We start from the raw sequence: 22,298 nt of genomic DNA, 5'->3' as shown, positions 1-22,298 counted from the left end.
TTTTTTTTTTTTTTCTTGTGTTAAAAGAAGAAAAGCGAGGATTAAAGTTTTGTATCTTTATATATAAAATATTCAAGAAAAGTTTCTGTCAGAGTACATGGCTCGTCTGTTGTGCCTTAAGAAATAAAAACTAGAACATTGTATAGCCAATGACATTTAACTAAAAAATTGTCAAGTATTATTATTTTTATATATATTTTTTTAACTTTTCTTTTATCGTGGTTTAAAAAATATATATATAAATAAATACTTGTATGTTGTAACACGTAAATATTGTATATACCAATATCTGAAAATAGAAGTAAAATAAATAAGCCTTTTGTCAAGATTTTTATATCCTGATTGTTTTTTATATTGTTTTATTTATTTTTTTGGTTAAGAAATAAAATGAAAAAAATAAAAAAATGAGAGACTAAATTTTTCTGCACTACTTGAACGTGACAGCTTAGGTCAAAACGTACTGGACTTTTAGTCAACTGTATAATCCTTCAATCCAATGCTTCAGAATAATGTCTATTCCAATGATGAAAAGTGTACTTGAAAAGTGTAAAGACTCAAGAGATTTAAACAAAAAGTAACAAGTATATATTATTTCTTAGCACGTATAGTTGTTTAAATTTTTTGTAGATGAAGATAAGGTTTTAAGTGTCAAAACAATTATCGTCGTCTATGAAATGTGCATATATAGCTTTTATTTTTTAACCCAAAAAACTTGAAAGCCTTGTAGTTTTATTTGAATGACACAGAATGAGTGTGCCAAATTGGATAAGAAGGATCATAATATTTTACACAAAATGAATTTAACTTCAAATATTATACTAACACATAAATGTTCAACACATTATCATTCATACATAATGCTTTGTCCACACATATATTGAGCTATACCACTTGGTTGGGTAAGCCAAGTTATACGACGATATTTGAATTAATTTTTTTCTATAAAATAAATTTTTTATGATTTTTACCCTCTAGAAATGTCACGAATTTTACATTTTCCATAATAAAAATTATTTGAAATGACGTCTTTATATGTGAATACGTGCTACAGCATAAAAATTTATAAAATAAAAAAAAATTTCAAAAAAATTATACCAATTGAATGGTAAAATATAAAAAAATCGATAATACAGACTTTATAGATGTGAAAAATAAAAATTTTCATCTGGTATTAAACAATGTAAACTCATTGAAAATAATACTTGAAATATATTTAAATATATAAAATAACAAATTTTATTTTAATTTTCTTTCACAATATAATATTAACTGTGGCAATAACTTTTTTTATATTTTATAAATTTAAAAACTAAATGTACTGTTCAACTACATGCCCTGAATAACTCAATTGTATACAATAATAATAATAAAAAAAATTATTAAAACGTTGAGGATTATAACGCGAGGCCAATAGTCTCACTGGCCAATAATCAAAACTGGCCATTAGTAGAAGTTGAAATGGAACTGGCACAGTGCCAAATCAGACAATACAGTAAAAAAATATATAAATAAAATAAACAAGCATGAAAAAAAAAATTATATCTTGAAAAAAAAATTTAAAGATCGATGGTTCAAATATAAACAAAAAGAAAAAAAAATTTGGTAAAATGAAAACTGTGCGAGGTGGGAAGAGAGCAAGAGAGGAAAAGGGTGGTAAAGACAGCTCTGACAGAAATGAATCGTCGGTTCATCTGTTAGGAGCCTATATCCAACCCTATAACAATATTGGAATGCCCACTGTTCCATGTATAAAATGACAACAAATATATATTTAAAAAAAAAATATCCATGTAGAAATAAAAGTATATGAAAAATAAAAAATGTATATATATAAAAAAGAAAATTACTATGAAAAGAAAACAAAAAAACTCTACTCTATATCTATGTGATTAAACAAATGTTTCAGTTGGAAATTTTTATTTATCTTTGTGTGTATTTTGTACTTGTGTTGAGACAATGAATTGTGAGAGCAAATACAACCACAATGAACATGGATATATTTTTTTTATGCATAAATTTACGAGGACAACGCCCAGTAGTCGTCAGAATAATATGCAAAAATATTTGTGACGTGTAAAAATTAAATACAGACTTTACATTTGATTGATAATTAGGTTTTTTTGATTTTATATAACAAAAAATATATGTATATGAAAATAAATAAATTTTTATGTTTGTTGATGATCATGTAGACATGGCTGTGTACATAGCATGTTGAAAAGTTTCTCGGTTGGATCAAAGTCCTGAAAATTGGTGGCAATAAAAAACTTTGTATATGATGGAGCCAGTAAGACTAGCAGAGAGAATGTTGAATAACCCAAAGAGGATATAAAATATATATAGAAGGTTTGTAAGGGATGGATTGTAGGAGGTATACCAAGTTAGGTCGATGCAATAATTGTTCCCCCCAGTACCATCACCAAAAGAGAAAGAGAGATATCGCAGGTCAACTCTTGGCAAGATGGTTGCTACACGAATAGTTTACGTTCGAAATTTAACCAAGCATGATTCGACAAGATACGATCGCTTAACATCTTGCTAATAATTTACTTAACTTGTGTGTAACATATAACTATTGTATAATCTACATGTGGATAAGACTAAATTTGACAAATAGTTCAATACATTGTTATATCATTTAACTACGTGCTTGTAGTTTAATAAACCAATATATAATGAAACATTAATGATCATCATCAATTGAATGGACATTTTTCAAAATTAAAATTCGCAATTTGTGGTTATGCATTATTAATGATGCACACATTTTTCTAATAGCTATATATGATGTTTTAAATAGTTTTTTAAATATTTAGTGTCAATTTGTTAATTGACATTTTATTTCTACCAAACAATCTCAGGATTACGTATGAAATTTTAGTAAATATATACTGATTCCCTAGTGAAACACAACATATGGACATAACGTACCAACGATCCTTGAGTTATACTGTATGACATTGCTCAATGCAATACAAATTAATCCACACGATTTAATTTATATCCTTCTTCAATTGGACAGTTGCATACAAACTCTCTCTTCATACATTATTATCTAACATTGACGAGTGTTGCAATTAATACGGTTTCATGGGAAATCTGAATATTGGACTTTCTCTCTTGTCATTTACCAATTGTCAAGCCATTAGACATTCTTTGAATCATTTGTTGAATATGACTTCAATTATTGAAACGTATATGTCTTTCTCAGTCATGAAATCAATCAAAAAATATAATTGCAAAGAAATATATACAAGTTGTTTTAATTTGACAGAGCATGTTGTGGTATTTGACAATTATCAAAAGTTTAAGTAATTTAAATTTTCGTTTTAACAATCAAAACTTTAATGAAATTCAACAAGAACCTTTGAAATAGTTTATACATTCTCATGATACAACTAATTTAATGTTAAAAATTAAAATAAATAATTAATTGTATTTTGGAAATTATCTTAATTTAAATTATTGATTAATCATTGTCATTTGTTTATTTTGTTATGTGACAAATTGAATTCAACACAATCTGTTGTATTATAAATTTTATGATGCATGTTAATTAGATGTTTATATTTCCATAATACATATTGTATATTAGTTTCAAAATAACAATTTATAATTTAATTATAATAAAATATATATAAATACAATGTTGATAACTTTAATATTTGAAATCAATACATTTTGTGGTTAATTATTAGTCGAATAAATATTAACTTAATGCAATTTAATATCTTCAAATATAATTATACAAAATGTGCGGAAACCATATCGCGTTTGTACAGGATAACCCAACAAATGTTAGCTTGAATCATCTGATTAATGTTTGATATTGTTGTAAAACAAAAGTTTATATGAAAACTATTATACATGTAGTTTCACAAATGTTTACACATACATCATTTATATGTCCAATGATAAATGTGTTTTACGAGGTTATTAAAACAAAATTGTCCAGATTTTGTTGTTTTAAATTTATGCTAATAAATTGTTTATGATTCATTGGTTTTTTTTTTTTAATTTAATACTTATTCAGATGTCTTACAAGGATAAATATTTTTAAAAGTACATATTCATACGTAAATATAAATTTAATATTGCAGTAATATAGTGATTCTAATGTGTTATTTTGTGTTATTGATTTTAATCAAGTGTAAGTAATTCAAATTTTAAACGATTCAATAAATTAGTACACTTGGGTGTTACCCTATCAACACAAAATTGCATATATGCATGTATAATCATTATAATATATTTGATGAGTTTTGCAATACCTTGAGAATGTATATACAATGTGTTGAAAATTGCTGGTTTATTTTTTTTTCATTTTCATCATACACATCGCTCTACTGATGCTAATATCGTAAAGGGTTCAATAGCTCTTTGATCAGTTTAGCTTTTCAAAGATGCTTATGCTGATCAGCCAACTGGCATAAATGCGTCAATGTGTGACTTTTTTTTATTTTTTTTATTTTCTCTTGTGTGAAAGAGTATTGCCGTAAATATACCGATTAAATGGATGAATGATCATCGTTATGTATCGTTAGTACAAAGTAAAGTTAATAACCTCTCACACTAAGGAATATATGATATTCAAATAAAAATAGCATATTGATGAGTTGATAAAATTTAAATATAAAATTGAAAAATAAAAAAATATGTGTATGTAAAAAATTGCAGGAACTTTTATTTTATTTTTTTTTTTTCAAATGAATATCAAATTTTTTTTTTCATTAGATCGTGACTTTCATTATGAAATAATTTCAATCATGTGAATATTTTTTTTTGTTAAGCATATGAGGAGATTGTTGAATACCCAGTCTTTCGTCTCAAAAAGAGGACCAAGAGAATTCAATTTTCTACGTCAACGTGAAAGAATTTATCGTAAGGTCGTGTATGAATACAAAATTCTCCAACAATCTTGAGTCTTGTTATTTTTTTTTATTATTATTTATTTGAATATATATATTTATTTTTTTCAATTCCCTTTAGCAGCTTTTCCGTTGTGGTATACAGACATTCGGGACCTATTTATAGTCAATTTCTTTTTTGTTTTTTTATATATTGTATATTTTTTTTTTTTAAAGTTCCCGTAGGATATAAATACCTGTGGGTCTGTACATTTGCACTTGGGTATTTATTCTTTTAGTTAAACGAAAAAAATTGAATCTGTAGATTTTTTTTTCACCTCATCTGAACTTGCATTATTTTTTTGCATTTTTTATTTACTGTATTCAGGTTTTTTTTTTATTTTTTGAATGCAAAATTAAACGAACTTACTGGCTCAAAAAATAAGCCAGCTACTGTAAAATTTTCTTCAAGAAAAAGCAAATCATTGATCGCTAAATATATATACATCAACAAAAAAAAAATAACAAATCTTTTTAAATCGTTTAAAATTCTCGACGCTTTGGTTTACTTTGATAAAATAAATTTTTTACCAACACTGTCTATCCTCTTTATCATCAACATCATTTATATTTATTTTTTTTTTAATTTTCCCATTTTCTTTGTTGATTTTAAGTTGTAAAATATTTAGGTACTGGGATATTCGAATTTTTTTTCGTACAAGACTTTAAAAGTACAAAGCCCAGTTTTTTCTTTAAGCCATTATTTCAATTTTGACATTGATAAATTAATAAGATCCTTTTCATTGATTAAGTCTGTATTGTACATAAATCATGTAATTTCTTTACCCTCATCATCAGTCAAGTAAAATTTTCTTTCTTCTTCTTCTTCTTCAGTTATATATACTAATTACAAATATTATAAATTTATAAATTATATTTTTCAGACACAAAGTAAATAAGATGGAAAATATATTCACCAAAGTTGGAAAAGTTAAATGTGTTTTAGACTCGTGGAATAAAAAATAAAAATTACTAAACCACAAAAATATGGTACATGTTTTTTGTGTTATATTTTCTTAAGATTTTATCTGCTTGCATCTCATCGTAGATTTAAGCTGAACAAGATATCTAACCAACTATCGAGCTTACAAACTATACATAAGTGTCAGTGTGAAACACATCTACTCGGCCACTTGTTGAAGCTATATATTTTTTTGTTTTTTTTTTTTATTCACTCCAATTTCAAGCGATTTATAATCAACATTGAGAATTTTTAACTTTTATTTTCTTTACTTTTATGTGATTTTTTATATTCTACTTTATTTTTTATTGAATGTCTCTTCTCGTCTTTTTTATATTGATGGAATGAGATAGCCTTTTCAGGTCTTGGTGAGATTTTGTTGAATTACATTTGATGATTTCAATAGCCAGTTTTCACTACTCCAGCTTTGAATCAATTGATGGAAAATAATCTCTATCAAAAATAAATATATTGATGGTCGAGAATTAAGTTTGACTTTTTTTTTTTTTTAGAAAAATCACGGGTTATTTCAATTTGTTGATTGACTGGTAAATGCGATTTAAAATATTTTTATTTTCTTTTTTAATCTGATAAATTTTATCGTTGATTTATTCATATATCCGATTATTAGAATTTTAAAACCGATATTTTTCCATGTAGTTTAATAAAAAAATAAAATTAATTATTTTTTAATATATTTAACAGTATAGAATTTCGATTTTTTATTTACATTTAATTTTTTTCCAACTAATATTGATATATTGAAATAAACTGTGGATATTATTTGAGCAATTTCATTATTTTTTCTTTTTGTAGTGAATGCCGAATGGACAAGCTGACTCGGAAAAAAATATATAATATTAGTTATTAATTTTTTACCACAGTGAAAATTCCTTTTTTTTTTTTTTATTTTGCGAAAAAAACATCAAGCAATCACCAAGTTAATAGGAAATTAATCGCTTATGAATGTTTTTATTACTTTTTCATTTAATTTCTGATGTTGTCTGTTTTTCCCAGTTTACCGCATAAAATTTTAAACTCTGATAAAATCAATATTGTATATTTACAAAGTTCTATACATGCTATAGACAAAATACGGTTGAATTTTTGTGGTAAAGTATAACACTGACAAACTTTTGGGTGTCTATTTTTTTTAGCCTCTGGTAAAATCCCTTTTCACTCGTAATTTACGCTACATACTCTATAGAGCTCAAGGGAAAAAGTTATTCAACTATAAATATATGAACGTATTCAAAAGCAACAATGAGGCTAAGTGAATTTACCATGAAAAAAAAATAAGCTTACAATTTAATTAATAATTTTATAACATCAGTTGATTTATTAATCAATAGTTTACGACTTAAATTATCACAAACAAATGAACAAATTTTTTTTTTTTTACTTTTTTCATATTTTTTTCTTCCTTGAATTTATAAAGTTTGAAAAAAAAAATTATTACTTTTTATATTATTATTTATTCTTCACAAAAATGATGACTAAAATTTAATTATTATTTCAAACTGTTAAATATATATATATATAAAAAAAAAACTATAAATAAAGTTTTTTGAACTCAAAGTTTTCATCGTGTTTATGACACTTTTAAATTTTATCAGTATAAAATTAGTTGACAGACAATCTCTTTTTCTCCGACTGAATATTTGCAAGTATATTTTTTATAATTTTAAAACAACAACTTTGACTGACATAAATAAAAGTACATGATATTTGAAATGGCCAACAAGAGGTAGTTGCCCCAAACCCATTAGAAATTTTTTTTTTTAAAACATTGAGATAACAAAGAAACCATTAATCCTTGAAAAAGAAAAAAACTTAAAGTAAAAAAAAAAAATGATGAGGAAAAAAAGTAAAAGAAAAATAGTGATGATTTAAGAACGGGCTACAATCCCTCGGTCTTCAGTATGTCTAGATAACCAAGGCAGTCATTCAAGCACAACGAAATATAGTAGACGAAGGATAAAAAATTCTTTTTGCGGTTATTTTTTTATTTTTATAATAATTTGTTTTTATCGAATGTCTGGTCTTCAAAGATGCGTCTACTGTTTGCGCAAGTAAATTCTACAAATCCAATTATAATTTTTAAGGTGCTTTTTAGATTATTTCAGGTCAATGAGTTAGTCGTAAAAGTTTATTCACAAAAGAAAATTTATTGCTGAACAAAAGTCGTTGAAAATTTCAATTTTTTACGTATATTTTTAATAAAAAATTTATTTTTTTTATTTAATCATTCAGGAAATTGTGTTGACACGAAGGAAATTAATTTATTTAAAAAATTTATAATCATTATTATTGTGGTATTTTAAATTTCATTTAAAAAGCTTTACCATTGTCAAAATAATTGTTAATTAGAGGAAAAATTTTTCTTATTAAATTGTTGAATTAAAACTGACAAAGATTTAAATATGTATTGTTGAGGTACAAAATCAACATGACTGTTAAATTCAAGTATTCAGTATGCAGACCACACAAAGCACATTAGCCACTGGATTGCTTGAATATCACGAATAGCATATGTGGCTTGAATATATTCTCTACAGTATATATTATTTATGTATGCTATATATCATTTCAATAAAATAAAAATTTTAAATTTCAAATTATTCATACCTCAAAGTGAAAGAAAGGAAATAAAATCTCATATATTTGATAGAAATTATTTCTAAACTGTAATTTATTTCGTCGAGGAAAAATTTGTAAAATTAAAAAGAAAATTTATTCAACATAAAGATAAGAAATTTTTTTATTAGATTAAAAAAAAATAGTAAAACTTTCTTAGTAAAGATGAAAGAAAAATTAAGAAATAATTGTTATTAAAAAAAATTGTAGCTTTTGTAACAAAAAAAAAAAATTAAAAGATGAAAAAAAAAAATTAGTTTTCTTTGAAACTGGTTTTTTGTTAATTTAAAAAATTATTAACACAAAGAGAAAATATTTTTCGTTCAGTATGTGTAACATAAAAATTTATATATTGTTGATTTTTTTTTTTGTGGCGTTTAAATTAAAAAATAAATATTAATGAAAACTTACCACATGTGTAAATAATTTTAAGATACGTTCGTGTATCTGGCTTGCAGGTATCATCAAAAGTTGAGCCATTAGCAATAACTGAACATTTTCGTTTTCCATGACACATTTTCATGACAACACCAGTCGCATGTTGTGAATTGCAAGCTGCAAAAAATAGGAAAATAAAAATTTAATTAATAATTTAGTTTTAATAATTATGTAACAATTAAGAAAAAATTAAATAAAACAATTTTAAAAAGTAGCTTAGTATTTAAAATATACTCGAGTAACAATACGATTTATAATTAGAGTGATTAAATGCCAGAAAATTTCAACTTTTATTCAAAAAATATATATATTCGACAAATTTGTAAGCAAATTAATATTGACCAACATTATAATTTGATGGTTAAAGACTCATATCAGTTTTAAATGTTTAGACAGATTTAGAACATTAGGAAATTCAATATGATTATCTCAAGATGGACAGGACAATGCTAACCTTTCAATTGTTATCTTACATTCTATTGTGATTTTTGATATATACATGATCCAAAAATTCATCTTGAATAACTCATTGTCGTGTTCGACTAGCATCAAAAATATTATACCAAAAAATATATACTGCCATCGGCAATCTTGAGATTTTTTTTTATTTTTAATATATATATTGTATGAAGAATTTAAAATGGAATGAAAAAATTTATTCTCAACTGAAAAGTCAGGTTATAAAGCTTATTCGTATATAGTCAAGTTGCTAACGGCGATGAAGCGACACTCCCATTCCATTTTCACCAATCTTTCTTCAACAATGTTCACAAACGACCTAGATACTTAACGAGAATGTCTTTATTTACAAATAAGTACTTTAAATTATTCAAAATAATAAAATTTTCAATTTTTTATGAAAATTATTCATTTTTGTTTTATCAATAAAATAATGATGATATTTTTTTCATCAATAAAAATTTTATATAGATTAAAAAAATTGATATTATTTTGTAATTTATTTTAATGAAATTTTACTATGAATATTTCTTTTGATTTGTTTTAATTTTAATGAGCAATATTATATAATTTATAAAACGACAAAAAGAAAAATATATAAAATTCTTTCTAATCAGTTTAAAAGATAAATTTATCGTATTAAAATAATAACAATATTTGATGTTATTATAAAAATTATAATATACAGTTTATTTTATATTTTTTTAAATTTAAAAAGTAAATAAAAAATTATGATAAAAACAGCTTCGTTATAATGATATATATAAAGTTTAAAAAATAAAAAAAAGTTTAATGAAAAATCAACTTTTCATTAGTTTTAAAATGAAATTTCATGTATATATTTTGTTTTATTTTTTTTTTTTTCTCAACAGTTTATTAAATATCCATGAATATAAATTAACAACTTTTTATTTATATATAATATAAAAGTTGATGAGAGTTTTTAATGAGTAAGAAAAAAATAATAAATAAATATATTTTGACTTACTTTCTTCTTTGACTCCATGAGGCTGAGGACACTGTAGTGATTCGTACTCGGTACGACCAAATGATGCACTATATATTGCAACTCGTTTACCAGGAAAACACATCAAATTAACAGCATCATTTTCACAAGCTACCTTGCTTCGAAATTCATCTAATAAAACATATTAAATTATATTAGATAATGCACAAATAATGAATCAACTTTTTTAAACTTAACAAAATATTTTGTCTGACTATACGCAGATTGTACTACTTAATAATTTTATAAAATTAATATTTTTATATATTTTATTATCATAAAATGTATGGTTAATTTTATAGAACAATTTATAATTAAGTATTGTATTCGAAAAACTAAAAATATTTTATATTAATTATATATACAAGTTTCATGTTCACAAAGTAGATAGAAAAATACAGTTTATTTTTTAAACTTTTACTTATTATTATTACTTTTTAATGAGAAGCTCATCATAATATAGCTTGTTTTGTTGTCAAAGAAAATCGATATCATTACAACAGTTGAATATTCAAACTTTCATTAAAAATTGAAGCAACAAAATAAATGATCAAAGGAAATTTTAATGCAAATATTTCTTTTTTTTTTTTTTCTGTATTTTTCTCTTTAACATAATATACATTCCGTTATCTATATAAAAATCATGTCAGCGAATATTTCAATAAAAAAAAAATATTTTCATATTGCAAAGTGTATGATTTAGATCCGTTCATAAAAGATCAAAGTTTTTCATCTATGATTATTGGTTATTTATATATTTTTTTTATTTTAAAATATCCAGAAAATCATTAAAGTCTTTTTTAAAAAAAATAGAAAAACAAAATCTTCTCTAAGATTATTTTATTGTAGCTAATTTCACATGAAAAATAAAAACATTTTAGTGTGAAATTAACAACAATGAAGTGATCTTTCTTATATAAAGAAGATACATTTAAATAAAAAAAATTTTTTTTTCCAGAAATTAATGAAGATTAAATTAACTTCCAAATTCGTAAAATGCATTCATGTTTTTTTTTTCTTTTTTTGTTTTAAAACGTTTGATTATATTAAAATTAAATATAAATATTTATAATTTTGAAGAAAATCCAAATAATGCATTTATAAAGTATTTAAAAAAAAAAAAAAAGTTGTTTTAGTTGACCATAGTTAAAAGTTTTTAACCGATATGACTTTATCTTTTTATTCTATTTTATTTAAGAAAACTTGTATACTCAATCCATTGTTGTTAAAACGAAGCAAATAAATTGAGATAAAATTATTTTTTATAATTAAATACAAACAAAGCAATTGTTTTTATGTTTATTAATATTATTCTATTATTTTTTTCTTGTTTTTCTATAGTAAATTGTCTTATGATGAAAAAAAAAAAAAAAAAAAACTTATTCAATCGTGCTCGATGAAATACTCGTGTTCAGTTGAGCTTAATGATTGGGTGTTTCAATAAAAAATTTTTTATATATCTGATAAACATTGAATTTGATGATAGATATTGGAATTGCAAACAATTGTCATGTGATGGGATTAAAAAAGAAAAAAATGATAGCTACAGACAATTCAAATAAATGCGAATAGTAAAACGAAAAAAAAAAAAAAAAATATCACATCGAATATCATGAAAATTTTTTACAATGCAAATATTTATCATTGGTTTTTTATTAAACTTTATTTATTCATTTTTTGTTTAATGTATAATAATAATACTTACAAGGACGGCATTTGTAAGCGACTTCAATGTATTTAGGCAACGATGGACAGGGATCATTTTGTAGACTCTTGGGACTTGTATTGAATTTGCAATTTCTCTTCTTCTGGCATATCTCCACAACTGTCTGTAACAGTGAATACTATTGTTCGGTCAGAACAAATTTTATTACTATTTTATTTATTTATTTTTAAATATATAATATCAAACAATGTGAAATATTTAACAACTATATAAGTTTTTAAATTAAATAAGCAAATATGTAATATATTTATTTTTTAAAATTAATTTATCATTAGGATTAATGAGGAAAAATAAATGAATGAATAATTATAAACAAATAAAATTGTAGATAGATTGATTGAACAAACAGAAAGAATAAATAAAATAAATGTTTTTTAAAAAAAAAAAAAAGTTGTGTGTGAAAAAGTGAATAAATAAAATTAAAAAAAAATTTCTTAAAGTTGAAATTTTTATCTCATAAAGTTAGTAACAAATAGATTCAACTAGGCATGAAACTTGACGAGACCAATGTCATGGAAAAAGTTAAAAAAAAATTGAGGTAAAAGTTTGGTTATATTTTATTTTATTTTATGTACTTTTCTCTACATTTTTATTTCATGATAACCATCGTAAACAGTAGCGAGTTGTTGTGTATTAACATTAAGTTTGTACAATAAAGTTTTATTAATGAAAGTTCAAGCTCATGTTATATAATACCTTTAATTTTTCGAGAGTATTTTATTTTAAAATTTAACATATATCTAGTGATTTATAAAAAGTTATTATAATTTAATAAAAAAATTTTAATTCGATCATTTAATTATATTTCATTATTAAGGTATCATATTTTGATAATTAAAAAAGTTAATTAAAAATAATTTTATAACTTGTTAATGTTAACAAATTAATATCTCAATGATTCTTACTTGACTTGGAAAATATTTCAACATAATTTTTCAACCTTTGCTATATATTCTTGATAACTCTATTTTTGTAACAAACTTGAGAAAGTTATCGATACCATCAAGATCTGCTCTGTTTAACAAGATTATCCACATGGGTAAACAAAAAAAAAACAAATATAATATACAAGATAAGAAAAAAAAATGTATCCTCAAGCTTTTCTAGATGATAATCGGAAAATTTAACCCTCTAACAAGAAGTAAATATATACATAACCTATTTTCATAATAAAAATTTATGTTTTTACTGTATAAAGTGTATGAAATAGATTTTAAATTGAGCTTCTTCACGATATCAACGAAATCAAGCAACAAGAAAATTCAACGGAAGAATAAATTATAAAAAAAAAAAGGATATTTTATATAGGTATATAACGAGTTTATAGGGTTCATTCATTTTCAAGTCTCTTGGGTAATTAAAAATACGACAACTTTGACGGCAATATGACGGGTGAAACCGTGGTTCGTTGAATAATATATACCAGAATTTATAAACTATGGTGGTAGCTTCGTAAAATTGTATACAACTTTTAACCAGTAAAAAATAAAAGATTAAATCCTTTGCTTTTATAATTACTTCATTACGTCAACGTTGAAAAAAAATAGAAAAAACAAACAAATTTACCATGTCAATTATTATTTTTCTTTCATATTTATTTATACAATATATATAAAAAAAAATAAAAATAAAATTATATTAAAAAGTTTGATATTTAATTATAATTTGATAGAAAAAATTTATAAATTATATAAATATAAACATTGACAAGAGTAATAATTTAAAAATTTCTATTTATTTTTCTATTACGAAAAGAGAAAAAAAATTATGAATGAATTCAATGCATCTTTGAGTTTTGCAATTGACTTTAGAGTTTTCAAAAGTATTCAAGCATAGAAGGATATATCAAAGGTGCCATACGGATGAGTGAAGATCCACTATCTTTCTTTGTGATATACATATATACATGTACAGAATATATACTTGCACATTTAAAATATGGAATGCATGCCTATATACCACAAAGTGGGCTTGCTGGGTGTGTAATTTCAGACGGTGCACTCACTGAGTAACCACACGCCACTTGCTAGAAATTTTAACCCTTTAAAATATAGTTTATTATTTTTATTTTTTATTTATTTTTTTTTTATATACATTTGTGGTCTATGCTTGTGTCAATTTTTAAATTATAAAAATATACATTACCATATAAAAATGTATAATTATATTTATTTAAAATTTATTTGCACAGTGTAAAAAAAAAATTTTTCTAAAATTGGATAAATTACTGTGTTGCTATACTATGATATACGTTAATTCAACAAAAAATTATATTTTATAGAAATTTAATAATACACATTTTTCTACTCTAAAGTTTCAACAAAATTTTTTTTAAATTCAATTATGAAGTATTATATATAAATAGACATATTAAATTATTTTAAATTCTCTAAATTTTTTTATAAAAATGTAAAATAAATTATTTCATATAAAATTATATAAAAATAATAAAATTTATATAAAAAAATAGCAATGTTTTGTAAAAGTTTTAAATATTTATAAAATTTAAGTCAGTGTAATTAAATAAATTTATTAAAACTGCATGTATTATTAAATTTTTATGATACCGCAAATTTATGCAGTCGATTTAATGCATAATTTAATGTTAATGTTCTGTAATCGGATTCCACTGGAAATTCCATTTGACTTGGTTTTAAAGAAAAGCAAAAAAAAAATTGAAAAACAAATAAGCTTTAAAATTAATATAATCGCATGGTGATATAATAAGTAAGAAAATAAAAAAAATAAATTTAAAGTGAGTAAAGAATTTTCTATCAGTTGATAAATATATATATAAAAAAATAAATAATTGTGATGATTTGCTTTCCCAAGAGTGCACTATGCAGCGAAGAGAATAACGCACAATGAAGCTTTTTTTTTTTTTGGTCAGTGGAACGTGAAATATGAAATCGATATACTGAAAGCCACACTCTACCATCTCTAACAGATGGACTTTCAGGATTTCTTTATCTTTTTTTTTTTTCTCTTTCTCTCTATCTATTTTATATCCTTCAACTATATATACTATTACAACTTGCTGTGCACTCTTATCCATTTGTGAAAATTAAATTGAAAAAAAAAAATTTTATAATAAAAAAAATATATATATTCTGGCTTATTGAAAATAATCATCATAATATTATTATCAATTTTACTTTTTTTTTTTATAAAAGTAAAATTGAATATTTGTTTCAAAATATTTACAAAAAATTATTGTATTATTTTTTTTTTCTTATCTTTTAAAATATTGTAGAAATAATTTTTTTCTTCTTTTTATTTTTGACGAGTATAATTTTTTGGCTAAAATTTTTCGAGTCACGTGAATTTGTTTCTACTTGGTTGTTTATTTTCTTGCAATATTTCAAGCATCTAAAGTCAAAGAACATGGTAGCATGCACTTTCTGACAAAGTTGAGATACTATCTAAATATATATGTTCAGTTCGTTTCTAAAATTCATCTACTTGTGATAAACACTTGAGATTCTCTTGGCAACATCAAAGTGAGAATGAAAATGAATTGAATTACTCAGCCATGTTTATAAATAATAATACAAGTAGTTTTTTTTATTTTTAAAATCTTTGCAATATTCAAAGTTATTATAATTGACACAAGAAAACGTCTGATTTTAATTGAAAGAATTAAAATAAATAATTAATTACACAAAACTATACACTTAAATTTGACAAAGCAATTTTAATTAATAAACGAAATTATATTTGAAATTTATTTGAGCAAAAAAAAATATAAATCTACGACAAATAAAAAAACGAAACAATTTATAAATTTCTTTTATACAAACGTTTTTATAAATAAATAAAAAAATTTATTTATTCCAACAAATAAAATTTTAAAATGAAAACAACAAATTTATCTTTATATAAATAATAATTATTTACTTTTATATAATTTTTTTTTTCATCTCTAGGGTTTTATATTCTAAGAATTGATTAAAAAATAAATATTATTTCAATATAAATATGAGTTTATATATATATACCTGTAGAGCTTGTGGAAGAGCACATGAATTGTTAGTTGATGACGTAGATTGTGCAGATGGCAACCAGGCATTATTACATTTTCCAGCATTGATATCAGAAATTCTTCCGTAGCGAGCAATCGTGAGTGATATTGAAGTCCCTGGTGGACATCGTAGTGACATAGTTTCCTCATCACAAGCCGCTTTCTGGTATGTTTTCAATGTGTCTGACAATATTGCTGTATTTATCAAAACCACAATTCAACATATTGACAAATTGTCAAATTGATTATTATGTAATAAATGTTTTTTTTTTTTCCAAAAATTCAACGAAAGACAATTGAATAATTGTGGTTTTCATATAATCATTCAAGTTTTAATTATACCGTTGGGAATATGTGGTTAGTATGAGCATTAATTTTACGGTTCATTATACATTCATCGATTTTTTAAATTTAATATAAAATATATATACATATATTTGTGGTTAATTTAAGTATCATATAACATTGAATTTTTTTTCAATATTTATTATACAAAAAATGAAATAATTTTATTCACGCACATGGTATTTAAACAACGTTAATGAGGATTTGCATCAACGAATTCGAATAAAATGTTTACCATTTGATATTGTATATATGATCAAGTTAAAATTTGTGGGTGTGATATTGACCAGATAAAAACGAGGGTGGTGAATGTACAAAAAAGAAATAAAAAAAAAAATACGCAAAAGTTAACGAGGGGTAAAATCGTTGTTGAATATTTTATATCATTTTTTAAATATTTTTATATGGAAAATGTTTTACGTCATTTGAAAACACATGGTTGAATATGATTTTTTTTTTTTAAATCATTAATAATATATTTTTTAGAATGAATAAATATCATTTTATTTAGATCAGCAGAGATGATTATGTAATCCAAAATTCAGCACATGAAACAGAAAAAAAAAACATGTTTTTGTTAGAATTATTTAATGATTTTTTATTTTGTTTTTTGACATAATTGTATAAACACATTTTTGAATATTCATTTTATGATAAACAATTTAAATATATAAAAATAATAAATATTTTTTGAAATTTATAACAGCTGTCAGTCATTAATACGTAGCTTATTTGCAAAACCATTTGATATGGATTTTCTGTAATACGTTTTTCCGACTTTTGGTAGATTGAATGGATATTTTTTGCTGCATGTTTTTTTTGTTTTCTTTTTTTTTTTTTTTTACAACGGGAAATAGTCTTGATTCGTATAGAATGATTTATTGAGGGCATTATGGTAATCCTGACTGTGTTAGACACACATACACTTTTTCGAAATATACATGTATACACAGTTTTGTAACACAAGGGTAATGAAAACCATCACGAACAATTTACAATCAAAAATGGTTTTAAATGTGAATAGGTCACTGCATCCTTATTATCTTCTTCATTTCTCTTGATTTTTTTTATTTTTTTTTTATCTATTTATAGAATTGTAATCGAAACCACTTACTACTTCATCAATTCTTTTACGAATATTTTATTACTTTTTACATTTAATAAATAATATTTTTTTGTTTTTTTTTCTATCAATAGTAATAGTCAAGTTTCTTGGGGTAAATTATATTTTTTAATATTGTAAACTAATGGAAAATTTAAATTAAAATCGTTAATGTAAATTTTAATAAGTTTTAAAACTTGCGATAATAAAAGAAATGATTTTTATCGGATTAGTTGGAAAATCAAATGGATTGTACGAGATATTTTAAATGTAAACGTGACTGATAACAAAAAGCTTACACTTTATATTGATCGTGCTTAGTTTCAAGTCATTATAATTCTTTAAAATTATATTTGAAAAAAAAAAATTAGTGATAGAGACACTCAATCAAATTTGACAAATCCTTTTTTTGTTTTATATTGTAAAATCGAGTAGTCAGCTTTTAGACAAAGGAATATATGAGTTGAAAAAAATTTTGCTTTAAAAGTGGCCAAAGTATAATTGGAATTATTCAGAACGTGATTCTTTCAACAAGTTCAGTTAACTATTAAAAAGTATTATTGAATTTTCAATAGCAAATCCGCTTAGCCAAATCCCCCATGTTTTTTATTTTCCAACTTGGTTTTTTAAAATTGAAAAAAAAAAATAAAAAAATAAAAACGTATTCCAACTAATTTCACTCTATAAATTTGTGATTACATATTGTTGATAATTTTTTATTTATATTTTAAAACAATAAATAAAGCTGTATACACATGTCTATTTATATAAAAATTTATCAAAAATTTTTCAACTTGAATAATGCTAGAAACGTGTGACCTCTACCAAATAAAGTCTGCAATATTTTAAAAAAATAATATATATATAAAAATGAAAATAAAAAGAGATTTTGAATGTACATATTTACAGAATAAAGCTTGGAAAAATTGCAGATTAATTTATTCGAATTATAAAAAAAAAAAAATATCATGCAAAAGAATTTGACATTAATTGAACAAACAAAATAAAAAAAAAAAAAAAAAAATACAATTTAAAATTATTCCAATGTATTAATAATAAATTATAATTAATAATTAGCTAATTAATAAAAGTAATAATCAATTATTAAATTAAAATTAAAAGTAGGGGTGTGCGAATATTCGAAAATTCGAATAATTCGTATCGAATACGAATCGAATTATTCGATTCGAAAGTCGAATCGAATTATTCGAATTTTCGAATAGTCGAATAGCTACGAATAATTCGACTATTCGCCATTATACGAATATTCGAAAATTCGAATAATTCGAATAATGACGAATAGTCGAATAGTAACGAATAATTCGACTATTCGACTATTCGACTCTATGTTTTTAATTTTTCGAATAAAAATGATTTAATGCATTTAAAAATTGTTCCAAATGGAAGATAATAATTATTGTTAGAATATTGAACCCAAACATGAGATAATTTTTTTATTTATATTATTTTAATGAATTTATTAGGTATGTAAAATTAGCACATACATTGTAGCACAATCAAACTGGACTATATCAAAAATTACGTGCGAATTATGTGTTATTCATGTGCGAATAAATCATTAGAAAAAATTTTTTTATTTTCATTTTTTATAACAAATTCAATTTTGTTATTATTGAAAAGACCTAGGTTTAACTTTTTTAATAATATCCTTATTTTCATGAAATTAAATTTTGTGTTATGTTCAAATAAGTAAACTTATAAATATCTAAGAAATAACACCGAAATAAAAAATAAATGAAAAAAATTCTTCTTTGTGCACATAGTATCAATAAGATATTTAATATTATTTTAAAACTGTAATACTTCATGTTAAATTATTGTAAGAGTATATAAGAAAAATTATATTTTGAAAACAATTTATAACACTAGAAAATAAATATAGGTATATGAGTTTATCATAAAAATGACTGAATTTCTTAAATAATTTGTTGCATGTCGTTTTAGCTCTTATTGAGGTTTCAGTTGCAAAAAATTGGATTTGCACTAGATAATTGTAAAGAATTATTTATAAGTTTACTTATTTGAAGATAACACGAAATTTAATTTCATCGAGATCGGATTATTATTAAAAAAGTTGTTATAAACAATTAAAAAAAAATGTTTCTAATTATTTATTCGCACATAAATAACACATAATTGGCACGTAATTTCGGGCCTACTTACATCAAGATCTAATCATTATATAAAAAGTTCTGCTAGCTTTCATTTGTCAATTATTAAAAATGTTATTAAAAATTAAAAAAAAATTTTTTTTTAAATTTATTTATTCGCACATAAATCCCACATAATTCGCACATAATTTTAAGCCTAACTTCATCAAGATCAGATCATTAATAAAAAAGTTTTGCTATAGCTTACAGTGAAAGCTAGCACAACTTTTTAAAAAAGGAAAAAAAAAAAAAAACGCACAAAAATTGCGGATTCCGCACAAAAAACGCACATAATCCGCACGTAATTTTTGATATAGTCCAGTTTGATTGTGCTACAATGTATGTGCTAATTTTACATACCTAATAAATTCATTAAAATAATATAAATAAAAAAATTATCTCATGTTTGGGTTCAATATTCTAACAATAATTATTATCTTCCATTTGGAACAATTTTTAAATGCATTAAATCATTTTTATTCGAAAAATTAAAAACATAGAGTCGAATAGTCGAATTATTCGTTACTATTCGACTATTCGTCATTATTCGAATTTTCGAATATTCGTATAATCCCGAATAGTCGAATTATTCGTAGCTATTCGACTATTCGAAAATTCGAATAATTCGATTCGACTTTCGAATCGAATAGTACTATTCGATTCGATTCGATTCGAAGACTATTCGCACACCCCTAATTAAAAGTTGATAAAAAAAAAAACAGCAAAAATTAATTGAACATCATTATATAATTTCGCTTTGTTAAACAATAACTTGTAAAATATTTCTTAAAAAAATGAATATATAATTAAATAACTAATTAACAAAAAAAATAATTAATTAATAAAATACATAAACAATGAGTCAATAAGGATAATTATAAGTATTACAAAATTATTAATAAAAAATATATAAAAAACTTGAAAAAGAGATCAATATCGACTTTATAAAATCCTTATAATCTTTTGTAAACGAGATATCAGAGTGTAATTAATGATTGTACATATACATACAATATATAGTTATCCTTGATCCTGTGTAATTCGCCCACCAGTTAATCCGGCAGCTTCGTGAGAACTTTAAACGAAAAGCTTACACCACTATTCTCTTTAAATATTGGTGTGTTACCAACCCCATACTAAGTTCTTGTATATATCTCTAAAATCATGTGGTATTACCTTAACGAACCGTTTCAGGTTTGCAAGAGATTTTCATCTTAAATTTATAACAAACAAGAATATATACAATATTTCATAATGATGAATTGGTTTTTAAGTATATAATAATTTTATAAATATTTACAGTTGACTGGATATATAACATCATAATTTTACCAACAATATTTTTAATGAGTAAAATTACCAAATAATTTTCCTCAAAATTACTCAAAATTGAGATGAAATTTATTTGAAAAAATAAAAAGAAAAATTCCAGTAGATGAGAATCATTGAAATTATTGAAATCTTGAAATTAAAAAACTATTTTTTAGAATCTCTGAGAAACCACTTGTAAATTATATATCCATTTTAAAAATTTAATTGCTCAAGTACAATTTCATGATAAACTTTTGAGTTCATGACAGTGTTAATAATCAAATACGCAAAATGGAATTGTTCAAGTTTGATGTATTTACAATTGATGTATATATTTAACATTTAATTTTCATCTTGTCAAATATAGAAAGGTAAAACCAAGATCAATGTCCATTTGAATACAGAAACTGGAAAATGTGTCGCTCGACCTCTAGGATATATTCACAGTTCCAAAGAAAAACTCTTGTTTCAAGACACTGCCTCTGGCTAAACCTTTTTGTCTTTATCTCTCTCTCTTTCTCTCTTGCTTCTTATATGTATATTTATTTATCTGTCTCTTTCTATCTGTACTTTGGTTTTGGTTATTTGCAACTTGTGTGCCAATTTTCAAACTCTCGCTTCACGGGTTGGGACAACTAGAATCTGGAGTCGATGCCAACTTTTGTTGTATATATATATTTTATCCTTTTTTTTTTTTTTTTTCCTTACTTCCATCAATAGTACTTTCCCACTCTGACACTTTGAGAATTTCATTTTCTCTCTTGTACTCAAATATATATTCTTATCCTTCATTTTGTATTTTATTTTTTTCTTCATTTTATTGTCCAATCCTCTTCTCCTCATACCTCACCTTTTTTTTTATACTAAAAAAATACATATATGTATAGATTTTTCTGATCAAAACTTGAGAAAAGTATTCCATGATTCTAGGAGCTACGAAAGAAATGAAAAGAAACAAAAAAAAAAACTATACTTGGTAAAATTTTGCAGCGAGTTAACGAACCGGAATCAACCACTTTTTTTTTTTTTTATTTATTCTTTTATTTCTCTTTAGTGTCTGGTAGCAAAGAGGTTTGTTCTTGTGGGACAAAATTGGTGAACGAGAGGTATTATAATATTATACCAAGCCAAAAAAATAAAATAAAAAAATACTCCATTGTAGTTACCGGAAGTAGCCAAGATATTTCCACTACTGATTTTAGATACTGAAAATT

At 23.4% G+C, this 22,298-nt stretch overlaps 1 protein-coding gene across 5 annotated transcripts in view; it reads right to left on the bottom strand.

Annotated features, from left to right (window-relative positions):
* Window positions 1–22,298, bottom strand: part of LOC122851446 (protein eva-1) — a 65,088-nt gene that overhangs the window by 5,640 nt on the left and 37,150 nt on the right. For all 5 annotated transcript variants that reach the window (XM_044150665.1, XM_044150670.1, XM_044150668.1 and 2 more), the window contains exons 2-5: window positions 16,133–16,350; window positions 12,114–12,252; window positions 10,391–10,540; window positions 8,917–9,060 (exon numbers count right to left, since the gene is read on the bottom strand). In XM_044150665.1, the coding sequence (XP_044006600.1) occupies window positions 8,917–9,060; window positions 10,391–10,540; window positions 12,114–12,252; window positions 16,133–16,350 (651 nt within the window). The remainder of the gene's footprint in view (window positions 1–8,916; window positions 9,061–10,390; window positions 10,541–12,113; window positions 12,253–16,132; window positions 16,351–22,298) is intronic.

The sequence above is a fragment of the Aphidius gifuensis genome, linkage group LG3 (assembly GCF_014905175.1).
Source record: "Aphidius gifuensis isolate YNYX2018 linkage group LG3, ASM1490517v1, whole genome shotgun sequence".
NCBI classification, from domain to species: domain Eukaryota; kingdom Metazoa; phylum Arthropoda; class Insecta; order Hymenoptera; family Braconidae; genus Aphidius; species Aphidius gifuensis.
This window is presented reverse-complemented; position numbering and strand designations above follow the sequence as displayed.